Source organism: Ceratotherium simum, chromosome 19 (genome assembly GCF_057802395.1).
Source record: "Ceratotherium simum simum isolate JZ-2026a chromosome 19, ASM5780239v1, whole genome shotgun sequence".
Lineage (NCBI taxonomy): Eukaryota > Metazoa > Chordata > Mammalia > Perissodactyla > Rhinocerotidae > Ceratotherium > Ceratotherium simum.
Window position 1 is genome coordinate 30,553,069 of NC_141918.1, and position 25,256 is coordinate 30,578,324.

The 25,256-nt window shown below is 38.9% G+C and overlaps 1 protein-coding gene across 1 annotated transcript in view; it reads right to left on the reverse strand.

Moving 5' to 3' along the window:
- The window catches only part of SEC63 (SEC63 protein translocation regulator), a 73,485-nt gene extending 48,563 nt beyond the window's left edge, over window positions 1–24,922 (reverse strand). Inside the window, exon 1 of the mRNA XM_087443963.1 lies at window positions 24,746–24,922. Coding sequence (XP_087300089.1) covers window positions 24,746–24,869 — 124 coding nt within the window. The 5' untranslated portion in view covers window positions 24,870–24,922. The remainder of the gene's footprint in view (window positions 1–24,745) is intronic.
- Window positions 24,923–25,256: the final 334 nt, after the last annotated feature.

Below are 25,256 nucleotides of genomic sequence, written 5' to 3' on the forward strand. Positions count from 1 at the left end.
AGGCAACATAAATATTACAAATTGATAAATTACTAAAATGAGAGTAAAATATCTGTTATGCTTTCACTTATAAGCAACTTGTAAATATCCCATATGTTCAAAAAGAGTTAAAACTCTAAATACTAAAATTTATTTTTAAAAATAAAAAGTATACTTTTGACAATATGGCACAACATTAGGTAAAATAGCTTTATCTTCTACTTTAAGTATATTTTGTGAAAACTTGAAGTTGCAGATTACCTTGAATCATTCAATTTATAGAAAATATATGCTGTGCAACCTAATTGGCAAAAGCAGTCTTCATTCTTAAACCAAGTAGGCAAATCAAACTTGGTCAAAAAAAAGTCTGACTTCAATTTTTCAGTTCAAATAAATATATCAACATATATTTTGATATTCTGATTATAAAAATCACTGAGAAATAAATTTTAGAACATACCTTGTAATACAGATTACTAAAATTAATAAAGCTAAATGATATAGAGATAACATAATTTATTTAAAAGAAAAAGATGTACCACATTTCTCTTTGCAAAATTCAATGACTCCTAAAACAATTCCTAACTCCCTAAGTGGTCCAAGAAAAAAGTACCAGGAATCAAAAGGTTATATTCAATATTCCAGAAAGTCTAAAAAACATATATCTCAGTTTTCTAGCTACCCAAAGTCTCTCTGCAGCTAGTCAAGAATATATTACCACACTGTGATGATACTGGATCACTCATCGTTGGAACAATTGTTATTTTATTAATTTTTTTAAAAATGGGAAAACACGTTTTACTATAATGGTACAATTTGGTTCCCAGAATGCTTCAAAACAGGAAAGGCATAAGAGTGATAATTTGGAAACGAAAAATTGGGAATCACTGCTCTAGACCACCAAAACTATAGCTCACCTAGTCATCCTAATCTCAAAACAGACTAAGAGAAACTGAAGTTTCTGTTATGCTCTTATCTTGAACCTGAATAGTTAGCCACGATGTATCACTCTCAAGGCCAGTTCAGAACCATCTGGATTTAGGACAAATAAAGGCTTGACTAAACAACTACTCACCATCACCACCACCCAATGCACAGAGTCACAGATTATCTAAATTGGAAGGATTTCAGAAGCTTAGTTCATCTGCCTCCTATCCCCTATGCATACTCTGGCAATGCAGAAGGAAACCCAGAAGGCAACTGAAAATGTTCAGATCAAACTAGAACCATTCCACCACCACCAAAGTTCACAACCCTCAGGAATGCCTGAGGATTATATAAGTGCAATACAAGTGCAAACAGATACAAACGAAGTGGTTCAAATAGATTAAGAACTATTCAGTCTTCCTAAAGTTGGTACTTGACTGGACAGCAGCATACAACTATATCATATGCTCAACTACCTCAATTTTCTTTTCCCTTTATAGTACTGAAACAAGTATTACAGAACAAGGTTTTTCAGCCTCGGCACTATTGATATTTTGGACTAGATAATTCTTTGTTGTGGAGGGCTGTTCTGTGCATTAGAGGATTTTTGGCAGCATTATGGTCTCTATCCACTAGAAGCCAAAAGCACCTGCCCTCTGGGGACAAGATTAAACACATACACACACAACAAAACACACTGCTACAGAGGGGTCAGGAAAATAAGTTCATCGGCATGGCCTACAGATCAGGGACACAGGGAGAAGAAAGAATGGTTGGAAGAATGAACAGAGGCGATAAGGCAATAATCATCTTTGTCCATTCCCCTAAAAGTATCTTTCAGAAAAAGAGAATCACTATATATATGAATACTTATGAACACCTTGGAGGGGGAGGAGCTCGGGAACTTGCTTACTTCATTTGAAAAGACCAAAAAAAGCCAAACAACAAAAAAGCTTGGGGAAGACAGCCCAAAACAATCTCAATGATAGTTTAGCATACTTAGAGGTCATCTAAAGGCAAAAATAAAAAAATTAAGATATTCCATAATTATCCCTGGGGATATATCTCACAATTACAAGTGTTAGCTGTCATTGTAAGCAATCTTTGTAAAGATCAAAGTGGCTACATTACGGAGATTAAAAATATATACCTACAGGATAATCAAAATACCTAATGTTATATAATGCTACACTTGGCTTGGAATAAAATTTCCAATAATGGTATCATATTCAGAACCCAAAAGTGCTATATCCCAAACAAATGCAAATGAAATGTATATATTCTGAAACACTGTTAGATGACAAAAAACAGCGATGATGATCACAAAGACACTAGGTTGAATATATGAGGAATTTGAAAATAAATGTTTCCTGAAATGTAAGGGGATAAAACTGTATTTTTAAGGTACTATATCTTATAGTATGTGATTTTTAAATATGCAACTAAAATTTATAAATTAAACATTTCATATGATTTCATCCTTAAAAGGATATATATTCAAGCTGGCCAAAAAACTTTTTTCACCTTATTAAGAAATAGGAGACTAGGGCCGGCCCCGTGGCTTAGTGCTTAAGTGCACAGGCTCCACTGCTGGCGGCCCGGGTTCAGATCCAGGGCGCGCACCGACGCACCGCTTCTCCGGCCATGCTGAGGCCGCGTCCCCCATCCAGCAACTAGAAGGATGTGCAGCTATGACATACAACTATCTACTGGGGCTTTGGGGGAAAAATAAAAAAAAAAAAGAAAGAAAGAAAGAAATAGGAGTCCAGTAAGTCAGATCCTGTCACTTCTCTGCTTAAAAATCTTCAGTAGCTTCCCAATGCATCTAAAATAAAATCCGGCTTACAGACATGATCTACATCCCAGTTCCCTCTCTGACTTTATCCCAGATTATTCTCCTCACCTGCCACATTGGTCTTCTCTGTTCCTGGAATATGCCCAACTCCTTCTTGCCTTAAAGGCTTTTGTACACAACTGTTCCTCCAGCCTGAAATAGGCTTTTCCCATGCAGTTCAGATCTTTGAATGGCTAGCTCCCTTTTGTCACTCAGCTTGAAGAAACATTCTCAGGAAGACTTTCTGTGAATACTCTACTTCTCTATACAGTATGTATCATTATCTGATATTTTTTATAATTTATATGTAGTATGTCAATCATCTCCCCCACATTAGGATGTAAACTTCAAGAGAACAGGGATCCCATCTATACTGTTCACCCCCATATTCCACTGCCTAACACAACGCCTGGCAAATAGTAGGTGCTTAATAAATATTTGCTGAATGTATGAATTATCTCATTTAGACCTACCAACCAACCTGGGGGTATGTATGTATGTATACATGTATTATTATACTTTAAAAAAAAAAAAAAAAAAAACCTGAAGCTCAGAGACGTTAAATAACTTGCCCAAAGTTACAGAAGGTACCAAAGGAACAGCAAATAACCACTAAGGCATAGAGGCAGAACTTGTGCCCAGGTTTAAATTCATAGGCCTGTGCGCTTATCACTTTATTTTAACTAGAATGAATAACTAGATTGCCTAAACAACTCTCAAAAGCAGCTAAAATATACTGTGTCCTTGTTCTCATTAACTTACCCACACCTATTCTGATTATATCTCCAAAGCAGAAAATGTAATAGGAAGAAATCCAAGTCAAAAAATTTAAGAACAAGGAGTAGATACAAACAACTGAATAGATGATACCTCTAATAAAAAGTCTGGTGCAACAGTTTATAGGACCCCCCCCCCCCAAAAAAAAAACTGCTACAAATAAAACTGCTGCAAGGATTTCAGTACTAACGAGTGTGGGACAAGGCAATACAGCACATAAATTTTGGAGAAAAAGCGTCAAACCAGTTCTTTTTTGTTTTAGTTCAATTTGCTATAGAAGTGTACAGGTCCAAAAGAAAAGCAAACATCCATCCTTCACATCTGTAGGACACAGGGATTTTTATGAACGATCTGTCTCTAAGCCAGAACATAATACTAAAGAAACAAGGGGATTCTCAACTGTAGGAATGATTCATTTCAAGTTGTATTTCCTAAACTAGAGGAGCAAGACAGTGGAGAATTCTAAACAAATTACAGTGTGCTCCAAGTGGGGTTCTGAGAAGGATGTTATGTCTCCTTAGCATACTCTCAAACACGACCCAAAATCCTATCAAAGGGTCCTCTCTACCCTGTCATCTCATCTGCCAACAACACATCTATCCTGTTAGCTACTTCACTCTTCATCCAATCGCCTACCATTACCTCTCTCTTGTTTTTCTTTTCACGTTAATTTTATAGTGATAATCCATAGCCCAGATCAAAGGTTAATTACTTCTAAAAGAGACAAAACAAGAGAAAAATAGAGAAACTCAAGTACTGTTAAAGTAAAGAAACACTAGCTTGCTAGCTTTTGAAAAGAAAACACAACTTAAAACACTTACAAGGATGTATGTCCCACTGGGACAATCTAGTAAGTACATATCCCAAAGTAAAACCAATTCACTGAGGGGCCAGCCCCGTGGCTTAGCGGTTAAGTGCACGCACTCTGCTACTGGCAGCCCGGGCCGCATCCTGGGCGCGCACCGATGCACCGCTTGTCAGGCCATGCTGAGGCCGAGTCCCACATACAGCAACTAGAAGGATGTGCAACTATGACATACAACTATCTACTGGGGCCTTGGGGAGAAAAAGGGACAAAAAAAAAGGAGGAGGATGGGCAATAGATGTTAGCTCAGGGCCGGTCTTCCTCAGCAAAAAGAGGAGGATTGGCATGGATGTTAGCTCAAGGGTGATCTTCCTCACAAAGAAGAAAAAAATATATATATTTATTAAAAAAAAAACAATTCACTGAGCTGAAAAGGCCTCTAGAGCTAAGATACAGAGTGTGTTTTGCTCAAGATAACAGCCAGTCTAGCCAGAGACTGTTTAAATAAGCTTTTGGACATTAATACAAATTCATATAGAAAACTCAGTATATAGATAAGAGCAGAAAGAAAATATTCACCATTCCAACACCTAGATAATAATCACTAACAGCATTTTAATATGTTTCCTTCTTAGTCCTCTTTAGAAGAATATTTGGGAAACGGGAAGGAAGAAAGAGGAGTCGGCAAGGTTGAGGGTACACACTTAGGAGAGACATCTCTGTGAACAAGGAAGCTTCAGCAACTAACTTCTAGGGGCAATGAGCTTCCCTCAATTAGACGGCTGTGGAACTGCGTCAATCAAGGCCCTCAAGGACACTTCCACAGTACTGATGACACCTACAACTTGTCCCCAATGCAGCAGCTGCCCAAGTGATAGTTTCTCAGAGAAGAGGAGAACTAACAGGACATACAAAAGCTAAGTTAAGGGTAGCACTCTATAATGTACCAGTTTACAAACTGAGACACAAACACAAAAAGCTGAAGTTTGTGTTAAGATTACATTACCTGTAATTTTTAATTTTTTAATTTCTAAACATCTCCCATGTTTAGAAATGCATTGAAAATATCCCTTAATGACTATTAATAACCAGATGAATAAAGACACCATAATATACCTACTATCCTATAATTAGACATATAAATTGCTTCTAATTTTTTGGTATCATGGGTATCTAAATAGGGTGTTCTGAGACTCCATTTCCAACATGGGGGGTTTGCCCCAGACTCACTTCCAACAAGCAATTCTCAGAACACCATCTGGCTGTCAGTGGAGAATTCAACTCAATTCTGACACTATCTATCCAGAGATAGCATCAAATTCCACAGGCTGAAAGCTCAGTCCTACAAGATTGTACTCAGCCGCCACTTCAGATGCCTGCTGAAAGTCTAGGTTATCACCTGTGCTTCTGATAACCAGCTATAGTGGGAGTTCCAACGACCCCCTCCCTGGGTTCAATTAATTTGCTAGAGCGGCTCCCAGAACTCAGAGAAACATTTTACTTACTAGATTACCAGTTTATTATAAAAAGATATAACTCAGGAACAGCCAGATGGAAGAGATGCACAAGGCAAGGTACAGAGAAAGGGTATGGGGCTTCCATGCCCTCTCTGGGCACACTGCTCTCCCTAAATCTCCACGTGTTCACCAATCTGGAAGCTCTCCAAACCCTGTCCCTTTGCAAGGGTTTATGGAGGCTTCATTACATAGGCATGATTGATTAACTCGCTGGCCATTGGCAAATGAACTCAATCTCCAGCCCCTCTCTGAAAGTTTCAACCCTCTAATCACAGGGTTGGTTCTGCAGGCAAAAGGCCCCAATCCTGAGGTGCTTTCAAAAGTCACCTCATTCACATAACAAAAGACACCTTTATCATTGAACACTTAGGAAATTCCAAGGGTTTGGGGAGCTATAAGCCAGGAACTGTAGACGAATACCATCTGAATGACTAAATATATATTTCTTATAAATCACAATATCACAGTATCTTTCTTTGGTCCTATAAGTATTTAGAACTATATCCTTAGACCAGAGTCCTAGAAGCAAAATTACCAGGTTTAAAAATTTTAACATTTTTATAGCTCCTTTCTAAAAAAGGGAGTAGGACTATAAATTCTTTTCAACAGTTTGCATGAATGGCACCACCATTCTTCAGCAGCCAATATTAAAGCCAATTTTTATTCATCTGTACTCAAACTCTAGAGGGTAGAGATTGTATCTTATCCATAAACAATCATCCCTCCCCTTTCCAGGTGCCTAGAATATAGTGGGTGTGGGAGATCAAGATTTGGCCACCCTGAAATATATCTCTTTACCTTGATTGTTTTCTCTGAGGGACATCTGACCTCCCCCACTAACTGCCTAAAGAATTTGACATGGTGGCTCCTTCCTGGAACAGATCTTCTATCATGATGGCTGTAATGATAATGTAAAATAGATGTTACAATGGGAGGGGCACCAACCCCCTTTTATCAAAAAAACTCTATCTCTCCCTGACCACATTATCTATAGATGACCCTGAAAAGAATTGTCTTCTTGCCCTCTGAAGTCCCAGACCACTACCCACCCCTAACACCTTCCTCCCCTTTAGCTACAATACTTAAGCAAGCACCTTAGACAGAGGAACGAGTTGCTCACTTCTGAGTTTCTCCCACGTATACATGTTATTAAACTTGGTATTATTTTCTCCTGCTAACCTGTCTTGTTGATTATTTGGCCAGCCATAAGAAGCTTAAGGGAAAGGGCTGAGGGGGATTCTCCCTCTCTCCCCACAGTTTTGGCGTCACGAACAGGATCCCCACTGGCTGGCAAGTTGCCTTCTCTGGCTAGAAGAACTGCCTTCTCCCTGGACTACTGCAGATGATGAGATACGGGAACGCTTGACCGAAGCAGGCAAAAGGTAAGACTTAAGCCACGTCAGCCTCCCGGAATCTCTATCTGCAGAGTCCGGTGGAAGCAAGTGGTGAGAATTTTTTTCTTTCTAAATTTAGAATGGCAGGAGAAAATATTTGGGAAACTAGTTTCTTGTGCTTTTAGTGACTCTGGTAAATTTGGTAGAGTACTCTTGGTTTTGATTTTGATCCCTTTTCCTCCCAGAGATAGTCTCTGTTTTTCTCTTTTGTCTCTGTCTTTTGTGTGGTGTGTCATAAGAAGGAAATACCATAGGGTAGGACGCAGGCATCGGCCCTATAAGCCTGCTGTCCGGGCCGGCCCCAAGACTGGTGAGTTTGTGGGTCTCACCAGACCGGTGTCTCTTTAGACAAACTTTGCTGTGGGTTAATATGCACATGACGTGAAGGCCATTGCCAAGGGCATCTATGGAAGCCAAAAAAAGGCCGCAAATTTGGTGGGCACGGGTTGAGCAATTAAGAGCCATTAGGGCGCTCGCCACCTTCAGAAGACTCCCGAGACAGGATAAGTTGGGTCACGGAACGGGGTAGATGACACAGGTCCCCCGCCAACTGCAAGAAAATGTCCGTGCAACGACGAGGTACTCTGTAAAGCACGCAGCCCCCAATCCCGCGGCACCTCCCCCCCTAGGTATTATTCTGGCTCCTTGAGACCTAAGGCGTGGCTAAAGCTGTTATTGTGCATATAGAAAGAAAAAAAAAAAAAACCAGATGAGGTTTTTCCTTCTGCCTTGTTCTGTGTCCTGAGAACTTGTCTTTGTGACCAGTGAGAATATTCTCCTTGGTCTCCACCATACGGAAGGTGCATTTACCAGGGTGCCCCCTGGTGGCCAGCTGAGTAAACTGGGGTTCCGAACTGTCTCTTTGTCCGGCTGTGCCAAGCTCTCAGGGGAGTTTGTCATAAAGGGCCCAGTCCATAGGGCTTTTGTTGTCTTAACCTTCGTTGCTTGTTAGTGCTGGAAAAATCCCATTCCAGTAGCGCCTGCCCGGTGTCACAGATTAGCGGGTCTGTGACTGGAGGCGTCCCACACTGTTGTGGGAGACTGGAGACACCGTTTTCACTACACCATCCTTACCGCCTGTGCAACGAAGGTCTTTACCTTCTCTGAATATCTTTGGGAGTGAATTCTGTGGATCATGGGGGCTACATCATCTGCACCCTCACCAGGGACACCTCTTGCGTCCATGGTAAAGATTTATTTGGAATGGAGGTAACATGGAAAGTTACCTCCGGGTCTTTCCTTAAAAAGGCTTATTGGATTGAGTCACTATTGGAATAAATATACAAATGAAGATCCTACTCATCAATGGCCAGACAACGGATCCTTTGAATTGGAAAAACTTCTAAATTGGGGCGGGGGGATGTTTTGAAAGTTCTCACACAATTGTTTAATTGGTACCTAAAAAAAGGCCAGAAAAAGGAAGAGAAAAATTTGAATAGCCTTAAGACCTTGACTCAGGGTTACAATTGAATTGAGAACATGTAAAAGTGTAATTGTTGATAAGATTATAAAGGTTGGAATATTTGAGCTAATTTTATATAAAGAGGTTACATCAACTTTGCCTGAGTATGTCTGACTGGGAATGCTACCCTTGTCCAAAATTAGAAGACCAAGACCTATTGATAAACATCTTAATGATAACTATGTTTAGAGGCATAAGAGGTGATGAAATTTACATGAAATTTTGTAGAAAAAACTGATGTTATTTCTATTACAGAATTGGTTAACAAAAATAGTAATTTAAATGATGGCTAATTTTATCTGAAGTCTTATGAAGTCTTGTAGGCAATCTAAATGATTATTGGGAATAAGTAACTAAATAGTTGTGGAAAAGATGAATGTTGGGTGAACTTTAAACAATAATTATGTGCTATTGTGGTTACAGCTTCCAAACTCTTTTTGGTGACTTAGAACTTTAGAGTTTTGCTAAATTTTATGATAAAAATTCACTGAGTATCATCATTTCCAAAGAAGATAAGATATTAGACATTGATTGCTAAATGTACGTTTGTCTACTTTTGGCTTTTCATTACAGGAAAACTAAAAGGTGTTTTGGGTCTATTGGTAAACATGTTTTATTAAAAGACTGTACTATATATGGAACAACAAAAGACCCCGAATAGCTAAAGGAATCCTGAGAAAAAAGAACAAAGCTGGAGGTGTCACACTCCCTGATTTCAAAATATACTACAAAGCTATAGTAACCAAAACAGCATGGTACTGGCACAAAAACAGACACACAGATCAATGGAATAGAATCGAAAGCCCAGAAATAAACCCACACATCTATGGACAGCTAATCTTTGACAAAGGAGCCAAGAACATACAATGGGGAAAAGAAAGTCTCTTCAACAAATGGTGTTGGGAAAACTGGATAGCCATATGCAAAAAAATGAAAGTAGACTCTTACCTTACACCATACACAAAAATTAACTCCAAATGGATTAAAGACTTGAATGTAAGACCTGAAACTGTGAAAGTTCTAGAAGAAAACATAGGCAGTACGCTCTTCGACATCAGTCTTAGCAACATCTTTTCAAACACCACATCTGACCGGGCAAGAGAAACAATAGAAAAAATAAACAAATGGGACTACATCAAACTAAAAAGCTTCTGCACAGCAAAGGAAACCATCAACAAAACGAAAAGACAACCTAACAATTGGGAGAAGATATTTGCAAACCATACATCTGATAAGGGCTTAATCTCCAAAATATATAAAGAACTCATGCATCTCAACAACAAAACTACCAACCCAATTAAAAAATGGGCAAAAGACCTGAACAGACATTTCTCCAAAGAAGATATACAGATGGCCAACAGACACATGAAAAGATGTTCAAAATCACTAACTATCAGGGAAATGCAAATCAAAACTACAATGAGATATCACCTCACGCCCGTCAGAATGGCTATAATTAACAAGACAGGAAACAACATGTGTTGGAGAGGTTGTGGAGAGAAGGGAACTCTCATACACTGCTGGTGGGAGTGCAAACTGGTGCAGCCACTATGGAAAACAGTATGGAGATTCCTCAAAAATCAACGATAGAACTACCATATGATCCAGCTATTCCACTGTTGGGTATTTATCCAAAGAACTTGAAAACACCAATTTGCAAAGGTACATGCACCCCTGTGTTCATTGCAGCCTTATTCACGATAGCCAAGACTTGGAAGCAACCTAAGTGCCCATCAAGGGACGAATGGATAAAAAAGCTGTGGTATATATACACAATGGAATACTACTCAGCCATAAGAAACGATGAAATCCAGCCATTTGTGACAACATGGATGGACATTGAGGGCATGATGCAAAGTGAAATAAGTCAGAGGGAGAAGGTCAAATACCGTATGATTTCCTTCATTAAGTAGTAGATAATAACAACAATAAACAAACACATAGGGACAGAGATTGGATTGGTGGTTACCAGAGGGGAAGGGGGGAGGGAGGAGGGTGAAAGGGATAATTGGATACATGTGTGTGGTGATGGGTTGTAATTAGTATTTTGGTGGTGAACATGATGTAATCTATGCAGAAATAGAAGTACAATGATGTACACCTGAAATTTTTACAATGTTATAAACCAATGTTACTGCAATAAACAAAAAATTTAAAAAAAAAAAATAAAAAATAAAAAAAATAAAAAAAAATAAAAAAAAAAAGACTGTACTATAAAGTAACATATTTCTAGAAGTTATGAAGCGTTTATAAATTTTCCAAGCCACAAGATACTAATGTAAAAGAAAGTTTAATTGTTTACTTAGTTTTTACTTACAAATTAAGGTTTCTAAGGGTTAAAATTTCTAGTTAGTATATGTGATTGAAGCTACTAAATATTAAGAAAAATATGTCTGTGTACAAGGAAAGTAAGATGTATAAAGAAGGTGCAAAGAATGGAAATATTTTGTTTGGTTGATTAAGAAAGATAAATTTGGGGCAGGCCCCGTGGCTTGGCGGTTAAGTGCACGCGCTCCGCTGCTGGCGGCCCGGGTTCGGATCCCGGGCGTGCACCGACGCACCGCTTCTCTGGCCATGCTGAGGCCTCGTCCCACATACAGCAACTAGAAGGATGTGCAGCTATGACATACAATTATCTACTGGGGCTTTGGGAGGAAAATAAATAAATAAAATCTTTAAAAAAAAAAAAAGAAAGATAAATTTGTCCTCAAGTACTAGGAGGGAAAAGAAAGACATGGGACAAATTCTGAATGTAAAAAGAAAGTTATAGAAGGTTTGTGGAAGAGGAATTCTGGAAAAGGAGTTTTTGCATGGTCAAGTTGGCTAAGATTAAAATGAATTTAATTAAGTAAATGAGTTTTAATATCAGAAGTAAGCTGATACAAAATTATAATTTGGTCTTATTTCTCTTAAAAGGATAATTTTCTTGAACTTGATAAAGAGGTTATAAAAGATTTTTCTTTACCTTTGAGTAAGTCTACCTAAAAGACAGAAAATCTATGTTTTGTTAAAATAATTTCCAACGTTCAAAAGACTGAGGTCTCTCTATTAAGGCTTTTTGGACTGTTAATGCTCTGTTTGCTTTGACTTTTTATATTTTTGACAAGCTCCCCAAAATTCATATCTTAAAGTCTTTTTTTTACTTTTTTTCTTTGAGAATTTTCAAAGGGCCCTGGAACTTCTCAAAGAAATTTGCTCTCTTCCTATAAGGAGGAAGATACCAAACTTATTAGGCTTATTCAGTATGTTAAACTACATGGGAAACATTGTCAGACAAGTGACGATAAGCATACTTAGGTGGTATTTTGTGGGTAAATGTTATTGATATAGGTGTTTTAAAATTGTATAACATTACTGAAATTCTGATCTGTCCTGGTTATCAGTCATAATTCTGCTTATTATTATTTTAAAGTGTTGTATGTCACAAAATTAACCAAATTTCTTTTGTCAATTGCCATTTTGAGGTCTTGTTGTTTACAGACTTATTTCTTTGCTCCAATGCTTTTGCAAAATATGTTTCAACTTCAGAAAAATTCATGGAAAGGACTCTGACATTTACACTGGAGTACAGGCTTCTGACAAATTTTCTGATCATAAAACTGAACTTGGTAAGAAATTACAGAAATCTGATGGAGAAACTGATGACTTCATGAAGCTGCTAACAAAAAGATTGGGATCAAGAATGGATTACACAGGACTAAATGAACTGATAAGGATGATTATAATTTTTATGATTTTTCATTTGAAGTATTGCTGAATTTTTAATGTTTTGTTTTTTCAGATTTAAGAAAAACTTTTTCTCTTTTCTCCTGAGGTAGCTATGATTTATAGCAATTTGGTAAATGATACTTTTGTAAGCAAAATTGAAATATTTACCTTTTTCTTTCTACCTAATCCCTCCAGGATTTGGAAACTCGTAGTAAGTGAGTATTGTTGTTTTCATGGCAGTATAGTTATTTGCATAAGTTCAATAAGAATCTGTTCTCCTTATAACAGGACACAATTGGAAACACTGGTTATATTACGAAGGCTGTGACTGGAACATCATATTTGCGATATAACCATACAGCTTTTGAGGAACGAAGATTGGACTTTATGGAATAAAGCCACGTGGAAATATTGGCCTGGTACCTTATGTTCCAAGCAGCACTTACCAGGATAAGTAAAGAATTCACTTATCTGGCAGGTGCAAGGAACCTCGAAATATTTTGGGGGAACCTCGGAAGAGAGGAATTCACCCAAATCTGTAGGTATTACAGGCGAAGTCTGATGACAAAATCCTTGGCTTGGCTTTCCTGGCCTCGAGAGGCCTTTAAAGTTCAATCTGAGATTCCTTATAAAAAGTTCCAGCAAAGCAGATTTAAAAGAGCTTATATGATCAATTGCTACTTCTTGCTGTACTTATGTAAATAATTGGGCCAACTCTATTGGAACTACACTTATTTTGTAAACTTGTTTTAATTTGGCTATCTTTGATAAAAATGAGGGTTATTTTAGAGAGAAAAATTATATTTCAGTAAAAACTATAGTATACATTTGCAGATATTAGATCCTAGTTTTGTTAATTATCTTTTAAGGTTTTTGTTTTATATCTGTTTACTGGACTGGATCCTGATTTCTTCTAGTCTCCTAAAATATCTGGCTACAGATCTCCAAACTAATGTTTTTCATTTTTTCCATCATTTTCATTTGGAATCACTGAGAACTAAACCTGCCCTTTATCCTGAAGCCTTACAAACTGAAGCAAATGGACTTGATATAAACTTGAGAGATGACCTGACGACATCATCAGAGACATTTTAAACTGCAAAAGATGCTTTGACGCTGACATCTAAAAATCTTCTTAACTGGATGCCCTTTAAACTCAGAAACTGCTTTACAACTTGCTCCAACCATTAACCTTGTTTTTCTTTTGTTTACATAGAAATGCTTCTATTAAATACTTGATTGCTTGCTTCCACAATATAGGCGTAACCTTGAGAGCCCACCTGCATCACCACCTTCCGAAATGAACTTAATTGAACTGATCTATTATCAGGACTAAGAAATGTGTTCAGTGAGATGAAACAATCTACCAACTCAGTTTCTGGACTATGAAACTTCTTTAAGTTTCAAAAGGACTGTGAAACTTTTAGTTTCAAAGGCAGGACTGTGGGAGATCAAGATTTGACCACCCTGAAATATATCTCTTTACCTTGATTGTTTTCTCTGAGGGACATCTGACCTCCCCCACTAACTGCCTAAAGAATTTGACATGGTGGCTCCTTCCTGGAACAGATCTTCTATCATGATGGCTGTAATGATAATGTAAAATAGATGTTACAATGGGAGGGGCACCAACCCCCTTTTATCAAAAAAACTCTATCTCTCCCTGACCACATTATCTATAGATGACCCTGAAAAGAACTGTCTTCTTGCCCTCTGAAGTCCCAGACCACTACCCACCCCTAACACCTTCCTCACCTTTAGCTATAATACTTAAGCAAGCAGCTTAGACAGAGGAACAAGTTGCCCATTTCTGAGTTTCTCTCATGTATACATGTTATTAAACTTGGTATTATTTTCTCCTGCTAACCTGTCTTGTTGATTATTTGGCCAGCCATAAGAACCTTAAGGGAAAGAGCAGAGGGGGATTCTCCCTCTCTCCCTACATAGGCATTGTATAAATATTTGTAGGGAATGATAACTCCTTTACTAAACAAATATTTGGTGAGTACCTACTATGTGCCAGGACTTGTCTGGACACTGAGGATACAGCAGAAAACAAAACAAAAACCCCTGCTCTCACACACCATATATTCTAGTGGAGGAGAGAGCAATAAACAAAATAAGTAAATTATATAGTATATTAGAAGTTAAGTGTTATGGAGAGAAATAAAGCAGAAAAAAGGGAGAGCTTTCTTGGAGGTAAAAAGAAACATCACAGTTTTAAATAGCGTGCTCAAGGAAGGCATCACTGAGAAGATGGCACTTGAGGGGCCGGCCTGGTGGCGTAGCAGTTAAGTTTGCGCATTCCGCTTAGGCGGCCTGGGGTTCGCAGCTTCAGATCCTGGGCACGGACCTCCTCACCCCTCATCAAACCATGCCAAGGCGGCGTCCCATATAGAAGAGCTACAACTCTACAACTATGATACACAACTATGTACTGGGGCTTTCAGGAGAAAAAAGAAAAAGAGGAAGACTGGCAACAGATGTTAGCGCAGGGCCAATCTTCCTCAAAAAAAAAAAAAAAAGATGGCATTTGAGCAAGGACATGGAGATGAGGGAGGTAGTAATGTGGCTATCTAGAGGAAAAGCATTCAGCAAAGGGAGCAGCAACTGTAAAGGTCCGAAGGAAGGAGCATGCCTCATGTGCTCTAAGAACAGCAGAGAAGCTAGTGTGGCTGGAACGGAAAGAGCAAGAGGAAGAGTACTAATGAGATCAAAGAGATCATGAAAGACTTTACAGAACACTTCAAAGACTTTAGCTTCTCCTGTGATTACGATGGGAGAGCCTTAAAGGGTTCTGAGTAGAAGAGTGACAATGGCTGGCTTCTCGTCTAAGAGGATCACTCTGGTACTCTTTTGAGAATAGACTGCAAAGAGCAAGGGTAGAAACAGAGACTAGTTAAGAGGCTAATAACAAACTAGGATGGTAGCGATGGTGGAGTAATGCGAAATGGTCAGACTGGATATAATTTGAAGGTAGAGCCAACAAGACATGCTAACAGTCTGGAAGTAGAGTATGAGACAAAGAGATGAGTCAAGAATAACCCCAAGACTTCTTGCCTGAATGGCTGAAGAGACAGTTGTGATTAACTGAGATGAAGAAGACTGTAGGTCAAGAAGGGTGAAGAGAGGAGAGACAGAAATCCTACCAGTTTTGTGCATATTAGGATAAGATGTCTGTTAGATATCCAAATGGGAAGGTGGACTGGGCACTTATATATACACAAGTCTGGAGTTCAAGAAAAGAGTTCTAGACTCGAAATACATATCTGGGAATCTTCATCATATAGATGATATTTAAAGCCATGAGATAGGCTGAGATCACCAAAGGAGTAAGTATAGATGGAAAAGAAGTCAAGGACTCAGTCTTGAGGTATTCTAATATTAAGAGGTCCTCACTGCTAAACTATGTTCAATGTCATCCCATAAAAATAGATTCTACCCATACATCTATAGCCAACTGATTTTTGACAAGGGTGCCAAGTCCATTCAATGGAGAAAGAACAGTCTCTTCAACAAACAGTGCTGGGACAACTGGATTTCCACACGGAAAAGAATGAAGTTCGACCTTTACCTCAAATCACATACAAAAATTAACTCAAAATGAACCAAAGACCTAAATATAAGAGCTAAAACCATAATTCTCTTACAAGAAAACATAGGGGTAAAATTTTCATGACCTTGGATTTGCCAGTGGATTCTCAGATATGACAACAAACACACAGCAATAAAAGAAAAAACAGATAAGCTGGACTTCATCAAAATTAACAAGTTTTGTGCATCCAACGACATAATCAAGAAAGTGAAAAGACAATCTACAGAATGGGAGAAAATTTCTGCAAACCACATATCTAATTAGGGATTCATATCCAGAATATATGAAGAACTCCTACAACTCAACAAGAAAAAGATAATTTAAAAATGGGCAAAGGATTTGAACGGACATTTCTCCAAAGATATACAAATGCCCAATAAGCACATGAAAGATAACCAACATTATTAGCCATCAGAAAAATGCAAATCAAAACCATAATGAAATACCACTTCACACCTACTATGATGGCTATAATTTTTTAAAAATTTAAAATAAGTGTTGAAGAGGATGTGCAGAAATTGGAACCCGCATACATTGCTGGTAGGAATGTAAAATGGTGCAGCCACTATGAAAAAGTCTGGCAGTTTCTCAAAAAGCTAAACACAGAATTACCACATGATCCAGCAATTGCAGTCCTAGGAATACACCCAAAAGAACTGAAAAGAAGGACTCAGATATTTTATACCAATGGTCATTGCAGCATTACACACACTAGGCTAACACTGGAAACAACCCAATTGTTCATCAGTAGATGAATGGATAAAAATGTGGTATATCCATACAATGGAATATTATTCAGCCATAAAATAATAAAGTTCTGATACACGCTACAACATGGATGAATCTTGAAAACATTATGCTAAATGAAATAAGCTAGACACAAAAGGGCAATTATTGTATGATTCCACTTATATGAAGTATCTAGAACAGGCAAATTTAGAGAGACAAAAAGTAGATTAGAGTTTACCAGGGGCTGCAGGAAAGGGAGAATGGAGAGTTATTGCTCAATAGGTAAAGCTTGTTTGGGGTAACGAAAAACTTTGAAAAAAGATAGTAGTGATGGTTGCACAACACTGTGAATGTAATTAATGCTACTGAATTGTACATTTAAAATGGTTAAAACTACAAATTTTACGTTATGTATATTTTACCACAATAAAAATTTCTTTAAAAAAAGAAAAAGATTCTACCTCAGTAATATCTCAATAGGTCCCTTAGCTTCCTATTGCCACCACCATTCTTTAGGCCCACAGTATTTCCTGTCTGCTTCTTAATCTCTGTTCCTTCTCATTCTTTGAGCTATTATTACATTAACTTGCATATAGTACAGCTGCAAAAACATATTCTAAAATATCCAAAAATGACATACTGTCAACCAAATCACATAAAAACTCTTCAGCTGGGCATACATGGTTCTCCATACGACTTAAATCAACTTTTCTGGCCTTTTCTCACATTTTTTCACACTCTGAACTCTGCGACAACTGATCTGATCTGTACTTTGAACACATTCCATGCTTTCCAGCCTCCATACTTTTGCTCATGTGATTTCTTCTTTGTACCGCCCTCCCCCACCATTCCACCCATTAAATCTTTCTCTTCCTTTATAATAATCCAGTCAAAATCGACCTACTCTGAAGAGCCTTTCCTGACTTCCAGATCCCCACTATTAACCCCAACTACACGCAAATACTTTATCCAGCTAACTTCCATAGCACTTGTCTTCTTTTCTATTACATTTTCCCTGTTGTGCTCTGGACATAATTTGTGTATTTGTCTAATCCTAATCCTCCCACCCCACCCAGATTACAAACTGTTATCCAAACAAAACTATATTTACACTGCATCCATCTTTGTATCGTCTGCTGCTCCTAGTACAGGCAAACAGTGAATGCTCAATCCATTACTAACAGATTTAACAGACAAAAATCTAAAGAAAATTCCTTCATCCATACTGACACAAACACAATTCCAAAATATAAGCAACACCTTTTTAAGAGAATGAACACCACCACCTTTCAAAGAAACAATGTGATGGTGAGATGGTGTAACATTTCTCATCAAAAGTCCGGTAATAGGAAACATTTTTTAAAAGGAAGTCTGAGTACAATATGGATATATATTTGTTATGACCTTCTTTATGTCTGAATAAAAAGTATGAGTGAGGAATCAAACATCTGAGAAAATGAAAATAAGCCTATCTTCGTTTTTCAGGTTCTCCAAGATCAAGCAAGTATGCAATATGACCTTTAAATAAAAACAATTTTACATAAGACATTTACTAATCTAATATTTGTCACCACATTTATAAAGCCTAAATGTTGTATTATAATTCATACTGCCAAGCTCCCAGCTGGTTTCCTCTATTGTGTAGGACTTAAAGTGTGTATATGCTACACGTCTGGTACCCCTTTCTGTCAGGATAGAACACAGAGGAAATGACTATTTTAAAACGACTCAAACTTCTCAGATCTCTACTATTCCTTCAAGATCTAAAGTCTTAGGAAGACTATATGCTCTAAATTAATTACAAACAGTCATAAAATATACTCCTTTGAACGCAAAACTGATACAAACCAGTTCTTTGTTTAAAAAAAATCCACTGAATGAGAGATTGAGATAATCAACTCTATTATAATTAAAAATCATCTAGATAAATTAAATCAATAGATAAGGCCAACATTTCATTTTAAATAAAAATGTTCATCCTCATCTTTTTCCCTGCACTAAATCCCAAAACTGATAAAAGTTATAGGTTATTATTGGGCCAATCACCAAACAGCTTTTGAGAGAGAGAGAAATAACTCAAGACAGAAATGAGTGAAAATTCAAAATCTGCATTCTACTCTCATTCCCTCCACGGTACTCATACGCCATAAATAGCCCAAGACATCTTAGAATTCTCCTTCTAATCTGCCCATTCCCCTACATTCTCACATCTCAATGAACAAAGACGGCTCTGAAATGGACTCCTTCTCACCTAGTTTTTCCCCACCCAGCTACCACCACCTCCCACCTCACCCTCTTCCACCAAACCATTCTCCACACAGTGCTCCACAAAAGCAAAACTGAGCATGTTAGCACGCTACTTAAAAACCTCCACTGTTTACCCAATAACTTACAGAATAAAGCATAAACTTCCTAAAATGGCTGATTTGCTCGTAAGGGCCAATCACATTAAATCTTTACCATTTATTGAACACCTCTACCTTTTGCAGATGCTTTCCTCTACATCTGGAATGCGCTTCTCCCACTTATCCTTTTTTTTGTGTGTGTGTGAGGAAGATCAGCCCTGAGCTAACATCCATGCTAATCCTCCTCTTTTTTTGCTGAGCAGGACCAGCTCTGAGCTAACATCTATTGCCAATCCTCCTCCTTTTTTTCCCCCCAAAGCCCCAGTAGATAGTTGTATGTCACAGCTGCACATCCTTCTAGTTGCTGTATGTGGGACGCGGCCTCAGCATAGCCGGAGAAGTGATGCATCGGTGCGCGCCCGGGATCCCAACCTGGGCCGCCAGTAGCGGAGCGTGTGCACTTAACCGCTAAGCCACAGGGCCGGCCCATCCCACTTACCTTTTAAGATCTATCTCCAATCACCTCCTCTGTATGAAACACCCAAATCCCAAAAGAGAAGTATTCACTCCTTCCTCTGTGCTCCCACAGCACTTTCCACTTGCCATTTTAATATTTAGTATAATGTGTTATATTAATTACATGAGGCAGTAGAGTAGTGGCTAACACGAGAAGCTTTGGCATAAGACAGATTTGGATCCAACACCCAATCTTCCACCTAGTAGCTATACGGCTTTAGGTAAGTTGGTTACCTCCTCTAGGGCTCAGTTTTCTCATTAATAAAATTGGGATAATACATGAGTCTAGCTCCAAGTGCTACTGTGAGCGCATTCAGCACTATCCACCTTGAGACTAGCAAACATTCCATGAAGGACAGAAGAGCTGAGATGAGGAGGATCATAACTATCCGTCTCAGAAGGGAGGGGGATGTGGGGCCTTCTCCCACCAGAGGAGGGACTACGTCTACAGCCGTCCCTACAGAAGGGAAAAAAAGGGTTGCATACACCAAAATGTTGAATCACCTTTGGGTGATTTGGGTGATGGAATTACAAGCAATTTCTGTTCTGTTCCTTTGTGCTTTTCTCCATTGAGTATGTGCAACTTACCAAAAAAAAAATTTATCCACACTTAAAAATCTGATCCATCACCTAGAAGCAGCATCTAGCACAAAGTTAATGCTCTATAAATATTCGCTAAATGAAGGAATTTCTACAGTGCATTTAGTTTTTCAAGAATGTTTATATGCACTCATTTTTTTGCTTCTCATAATCACTTCTTGGGTAGGTAGGGCAGGTTATTATTACCCCTAGAAAATGAGGCTGAGAGTTCAGAAATAACTAAATAGGGAATAGGCTGGAACTTAAAAGCTTCTAACTTCAAATTCAGAGTTTTCTTACTACACTAAGCACTAAAGGTGGACTCCTACTCACATTCCCAAGTCAGAGAGTTGAATCATTTGTACACAGAGGGAGCAAGCAAAGAAGAATAAAGAAACATAACTTTTTTAAAAAGTTTCATTAATCCTTTCATATAATGGGAAAAAAAAAATCTGAGTACTTAACTACCAAATCAAACTGTTCCAGAAAGCCTATGTAACCAGCAAAAACAGTAGGAGCTAACAGCCCCACTATGTGCCAGACACTGTTCTAAACACTTTACATATATTTATTTGTTTAATCCTCACTTTAATTCTATGAAAGAGATAACTACTGTCTCTATTTTACAGATGAGTAAACTAAAACACGTATAAGTTAAATAATTTGCCTAAGATTACACAGTTACTAAGATCCAGGTTTCAAATCTAGGCAGTTTTGAAAAAGTTAAGACCAAGGAGTCAAAAAACAAACAAAAACTTGGAAAAAGTAATGCTATATTTTATCTCAGTTCAAAGGCTATAATCCTTAACCTATGGGAAGAATAAAAGCATGCTCTTGATTATCTGAAATTCTAATAATTACAAGCAGTTATTTTCTCTTGTTAAATATCACTGTAAATCTGTACTATTAAAGTTATTTTAACTTTATAACAAAATTTATAACAAAATATTCCGCTTTCAATACAAGAACTTTACAGCAGTATTCTACAGTAAATGCTTCTTAGTTTCGTAAAACAAAAAGACTAAGACATTAGAGGTTTGTGGTGGTGGTTTTTTTTTTTTTTTTTTTTTGGCAAAGAGCACATTTCAAAAGAAATACACCACCTCTCAAAATGACAACTCCAGCAAAAGACCACTACTAAGAAGTTCTCCTCTTAGCACTTCTCAAACCTAGCTACAACTTACAATCACATAGGGACCTTTTAAAAAACCAACACACAGCACCCACTCCATACCAACTAAATCAGAATATCTGGGGATGGGTAAAAGTGTTTTCAAAAGCTCCCCAAGTGTTCTAATGTGTAGCCAGGATGGAGAACCACTATTCTAAGAAAATCTAAACCCTCCATGTTGTTACCTTATACAGAGCTTTTGTCCATAATGATCTGAAAAAGTATTCAGTCATCTTGTTCAGCCAATTTGCAAACAACTGAGAGAGTAAGACAGACAGTACCCTTCAATTACTAAAAGGGGTATTAATTATAAGTGCACTGAGCCCAATAGATTAGACAAAAATCAAGGTAAAAGGATTCCAATGATAATGTTTTGGATAACAGAGTAACTTCAACTAGCATGTCAAATATGCCAATGACCAAGCTATTTCTATTTTTCAAATTCTTGATTTTACAATCTGTGAAACAGCACCATGCTTTCTGATGGACTCTAGAGCCCAATAATTCCAAAAGAGCAACAATGAAACAACTGTCAACCTTGAAACTCAAAGCCCCAAATGAGTTATCTTTTTAAAAAACTAAATAAAGACTACTTAAAACTGAAGGTTTACTTAAGGTTGTATAATGCTGGCAAAGAAAGTCTTTTCATGCCTTCATACAGAGGATACCCCTGAAAAGTTAAGATTGCCATAACAACTCTGAAATTCAAACTCAAGATGCTTACATTTTTGTATCTGACCACTTATAGTTTCACAGGAAAACTAAATAAGCTTCAAAACCAAATATTAAAATATCCTGTTATGTTATTCAAAATTACTACTACAGGTCCACATTTTTTGTTCAAAACCCTTGAGGACAGACATACTTCAAAATTTTTCAGATTTTAGAGAGACAGTACATTTCTACCCTAAGAAGCCTTTGAGGGTCTAAAACAGCACCAATAATCAAACAAATTAATATTCCAACAGCAAAATATGACTATTTTCTAAGTGAGATAAAGATTACAAGTAGCCTCCTGTCAGTCAAATTATTTTGCAGCAAACATTTGAAAAAAACTTTCCTTTTCAGAACTTTGGGTAAACCTGTAATTCAAGATTTCTCTTTGATATTCAAGACATTGCAACTGGACTTCAAAAAAAAGTCACTATGATAAAAACATTCTTTAATACCACTGTGATGCTAAAGAAACAACTCAAGTTATTATGGTAGATACACAAAAAAAGTCCAAGTGGTGTCCACCAATTTTCATGATGCTTAGAAGAGCATTTAAGTGTCCACCTGAATTTTCATAATGTAATTTGGGGCAAGACCAAACAAATACATCAACATGTGCACATTTACTAAGGCAAGTACGAAGCAGAGAGCCAGAGGCAAAGAAGGGCATAATCAACACCTAACTTTCTATCTAGCGCTATGGAAACAACACAGGGCTTTGAAGCTAAGCAGACCAGGCTCCACCACACAGGAAAGTTACTTAAGCTCTCTAAACTCCAGTTTCTTCATGCAAGTATGGAGACGATAATAGAAGAACCTACTTCATTGTATTTTTAAGGGGATTAAATAAAGTAACATTTGAAGTCCCTGACATAAATAGCCAATATTAATTCCCTACCACTAACTATGTGCTGAAGGAGCTCAAGTATAACTTGCCTATGATATAAGTTATGAGGCAAATTTTATAACACAAAACCCACCACGAAAATATGACTTTCAAATTTTAAAAATCCAGTGTACATTAAAATGACTAATTTCTAAAATCAAGACAGTTTCTCAAAACACATTCTAACCAAATCTACCTACTCTCCCAATACCCTTTGTCTTCCACACAACCAACTGCACACACAAATGGGTGATAAGTGAAAATAAACTACTATACTGAAAAGGGCACTCTTTTAACTCGAAACAAAATTACCAGAATATCCTAGGTTTTGCAGATAAGAGAAACCATTACAGTACTAAGACTTCATCACTTATATACCACCACTGTCCAAAGAACCCAGACAATTTAAATGCACTTAGAAAAAGACACAACAGTCCAAAATCCAATTTTCATAAACTATCCACTGAATAAGAAAACCGAATGAGAAATGGGCAGAAAAAACCGAATGAAAAAAATGGGCAGATTTTTGCACCTAATGAATATTTACACTTACTGTCAAATGTACAAAAAGATGGAATCCTTTATTATTATTTATCTTAAATTCAATTTTAGTTTCATTATATAACTCAAGAATTTTACAAAGCATTGAATCAGTCTTAAAGCATAATTTCTGAGCTGATTCAATGCCTCACTATTAAGCAATTTCCACAAAGTACAGTATATAACCTGAACAACCTAAACTTCCACCACACCCAACTTGAGAGAAGATATTTATCAAGTTAGCACAGCTCTTGTGAAAGAGAAAGCTTTCCCCAAAGGTCAACACTCAAAACCTAGTAATAGTTACTGTGAACCCTCCCATAAATAACCTATTAAGGACTTGCAGTTCCATAGCTTTAAGACTATCACCTGCCGTATGTCCTAACCGAGTGCAACCAACGGAATCCAAACATCACTCAAACATAAAACGCCTTGAAGAGAATCTATATTATTCTGTGTTCTAATCCGATGTTGTTTAATGTGAAAAGATTTAGAACTAAAAGCAAATGGACCAGCTACCTCACAACTACCTACGAGATGAACTACCTACAAGATTTAATCCTTCATACTTGCACTTTTTCCGCCATAAACAGGAAACTCCAAAGAAAAGGAAACAGAAAAGCCCACTTCTGCTAAGGGGAATAACGGCATTGCTTCCAACCCCCACAGCGTGAGTGAACAAATGAAAAGACAACGGGGGAAAGGGACGGGGGAGGGGCGGCTGGTGAGCTCAGCTGGAGTCCTCAACATGCCACCCAGCTCAGACGCTGCTCCAAACATCTGTAGCGACAGCTGCAACAGGGACACGGGGGTGAGGGGGGACGAGGACCGGGGCTTCGGGGCTCAGAGTTGTGCCTGCACGTTCGGCTTCCCCCGTGGCCAACTCTTCTCTCACCCCCAATTCCCATCCTCCCCATTCCATTCTGCTCCCTCCATAAGGAAAAATACCCAATGAAACCAGAGGCAGAGCAGACAAAGGGGCAGGAGGCGGCTGCGAGGAGCGTCCAGAACAATGGGGGAGAGGGTGCGAAGCCAAACTCCCGAGGAGGACAATGAAGGGGGTGGACAAGAGCCCGGAGAGGCACCGAGGGGAACACTGCGAGCCGGGCCCCGCCAGCGGCGGACGCCTGGACGCGAGGCCCCGCCGTGCGGGCGCTATCACCCGGGACGCGCGGGCTGGGCTGGGCCGGAGCGGGCGGGAGCGGCGCGGCCCGCAGGGGCCAGCGGGGCCTGCGCCGGGCCGCGGGCAGCTGCCGGCGGGACTCACCGGCATTCTGGTCTCGGGGCCAGAGGTAGTATGTGGCCGGGATCACGATGAGCCCCACGAAGGAGGTGAGGAAGTAGAAGAAGGTGTTCCCGCTGTCATCATACTGGAACTGCTGCCCCGCCATGGCGCCCCCTCCTCCGCCTCCCTCTTCCCACCGCCGCCACCACGACCCCGCTCCGCGCTCTTGCTCCCAGCGCTCCGACCCCGTGTGGCGTAGCTCCGACGCCGCCGCCTCTCCTCCCCACCCCCACGCTACTCTCACCGACACGCCGCCGCCACCGCCGCTGCCGTCGCCAGCTCTCGCGAGAAGAGATAGTTCCCGCCCCGCTCGGTTTTTCCTCCCCCTCCTCTCACCCACATGCTCGGTAAGAGAGACGTGGCGCGCGCAGCCGTGGATCTCTGCGAGGTCCCGCCCATAGCCCCGCCCCGTACGCCACAGCCCCGCCCCTCGAGCGCCTGTAGCTCCTCCTCTAGGGCCCCGCCCCTAGCCCTAGAATCCCACCCCCTTCCT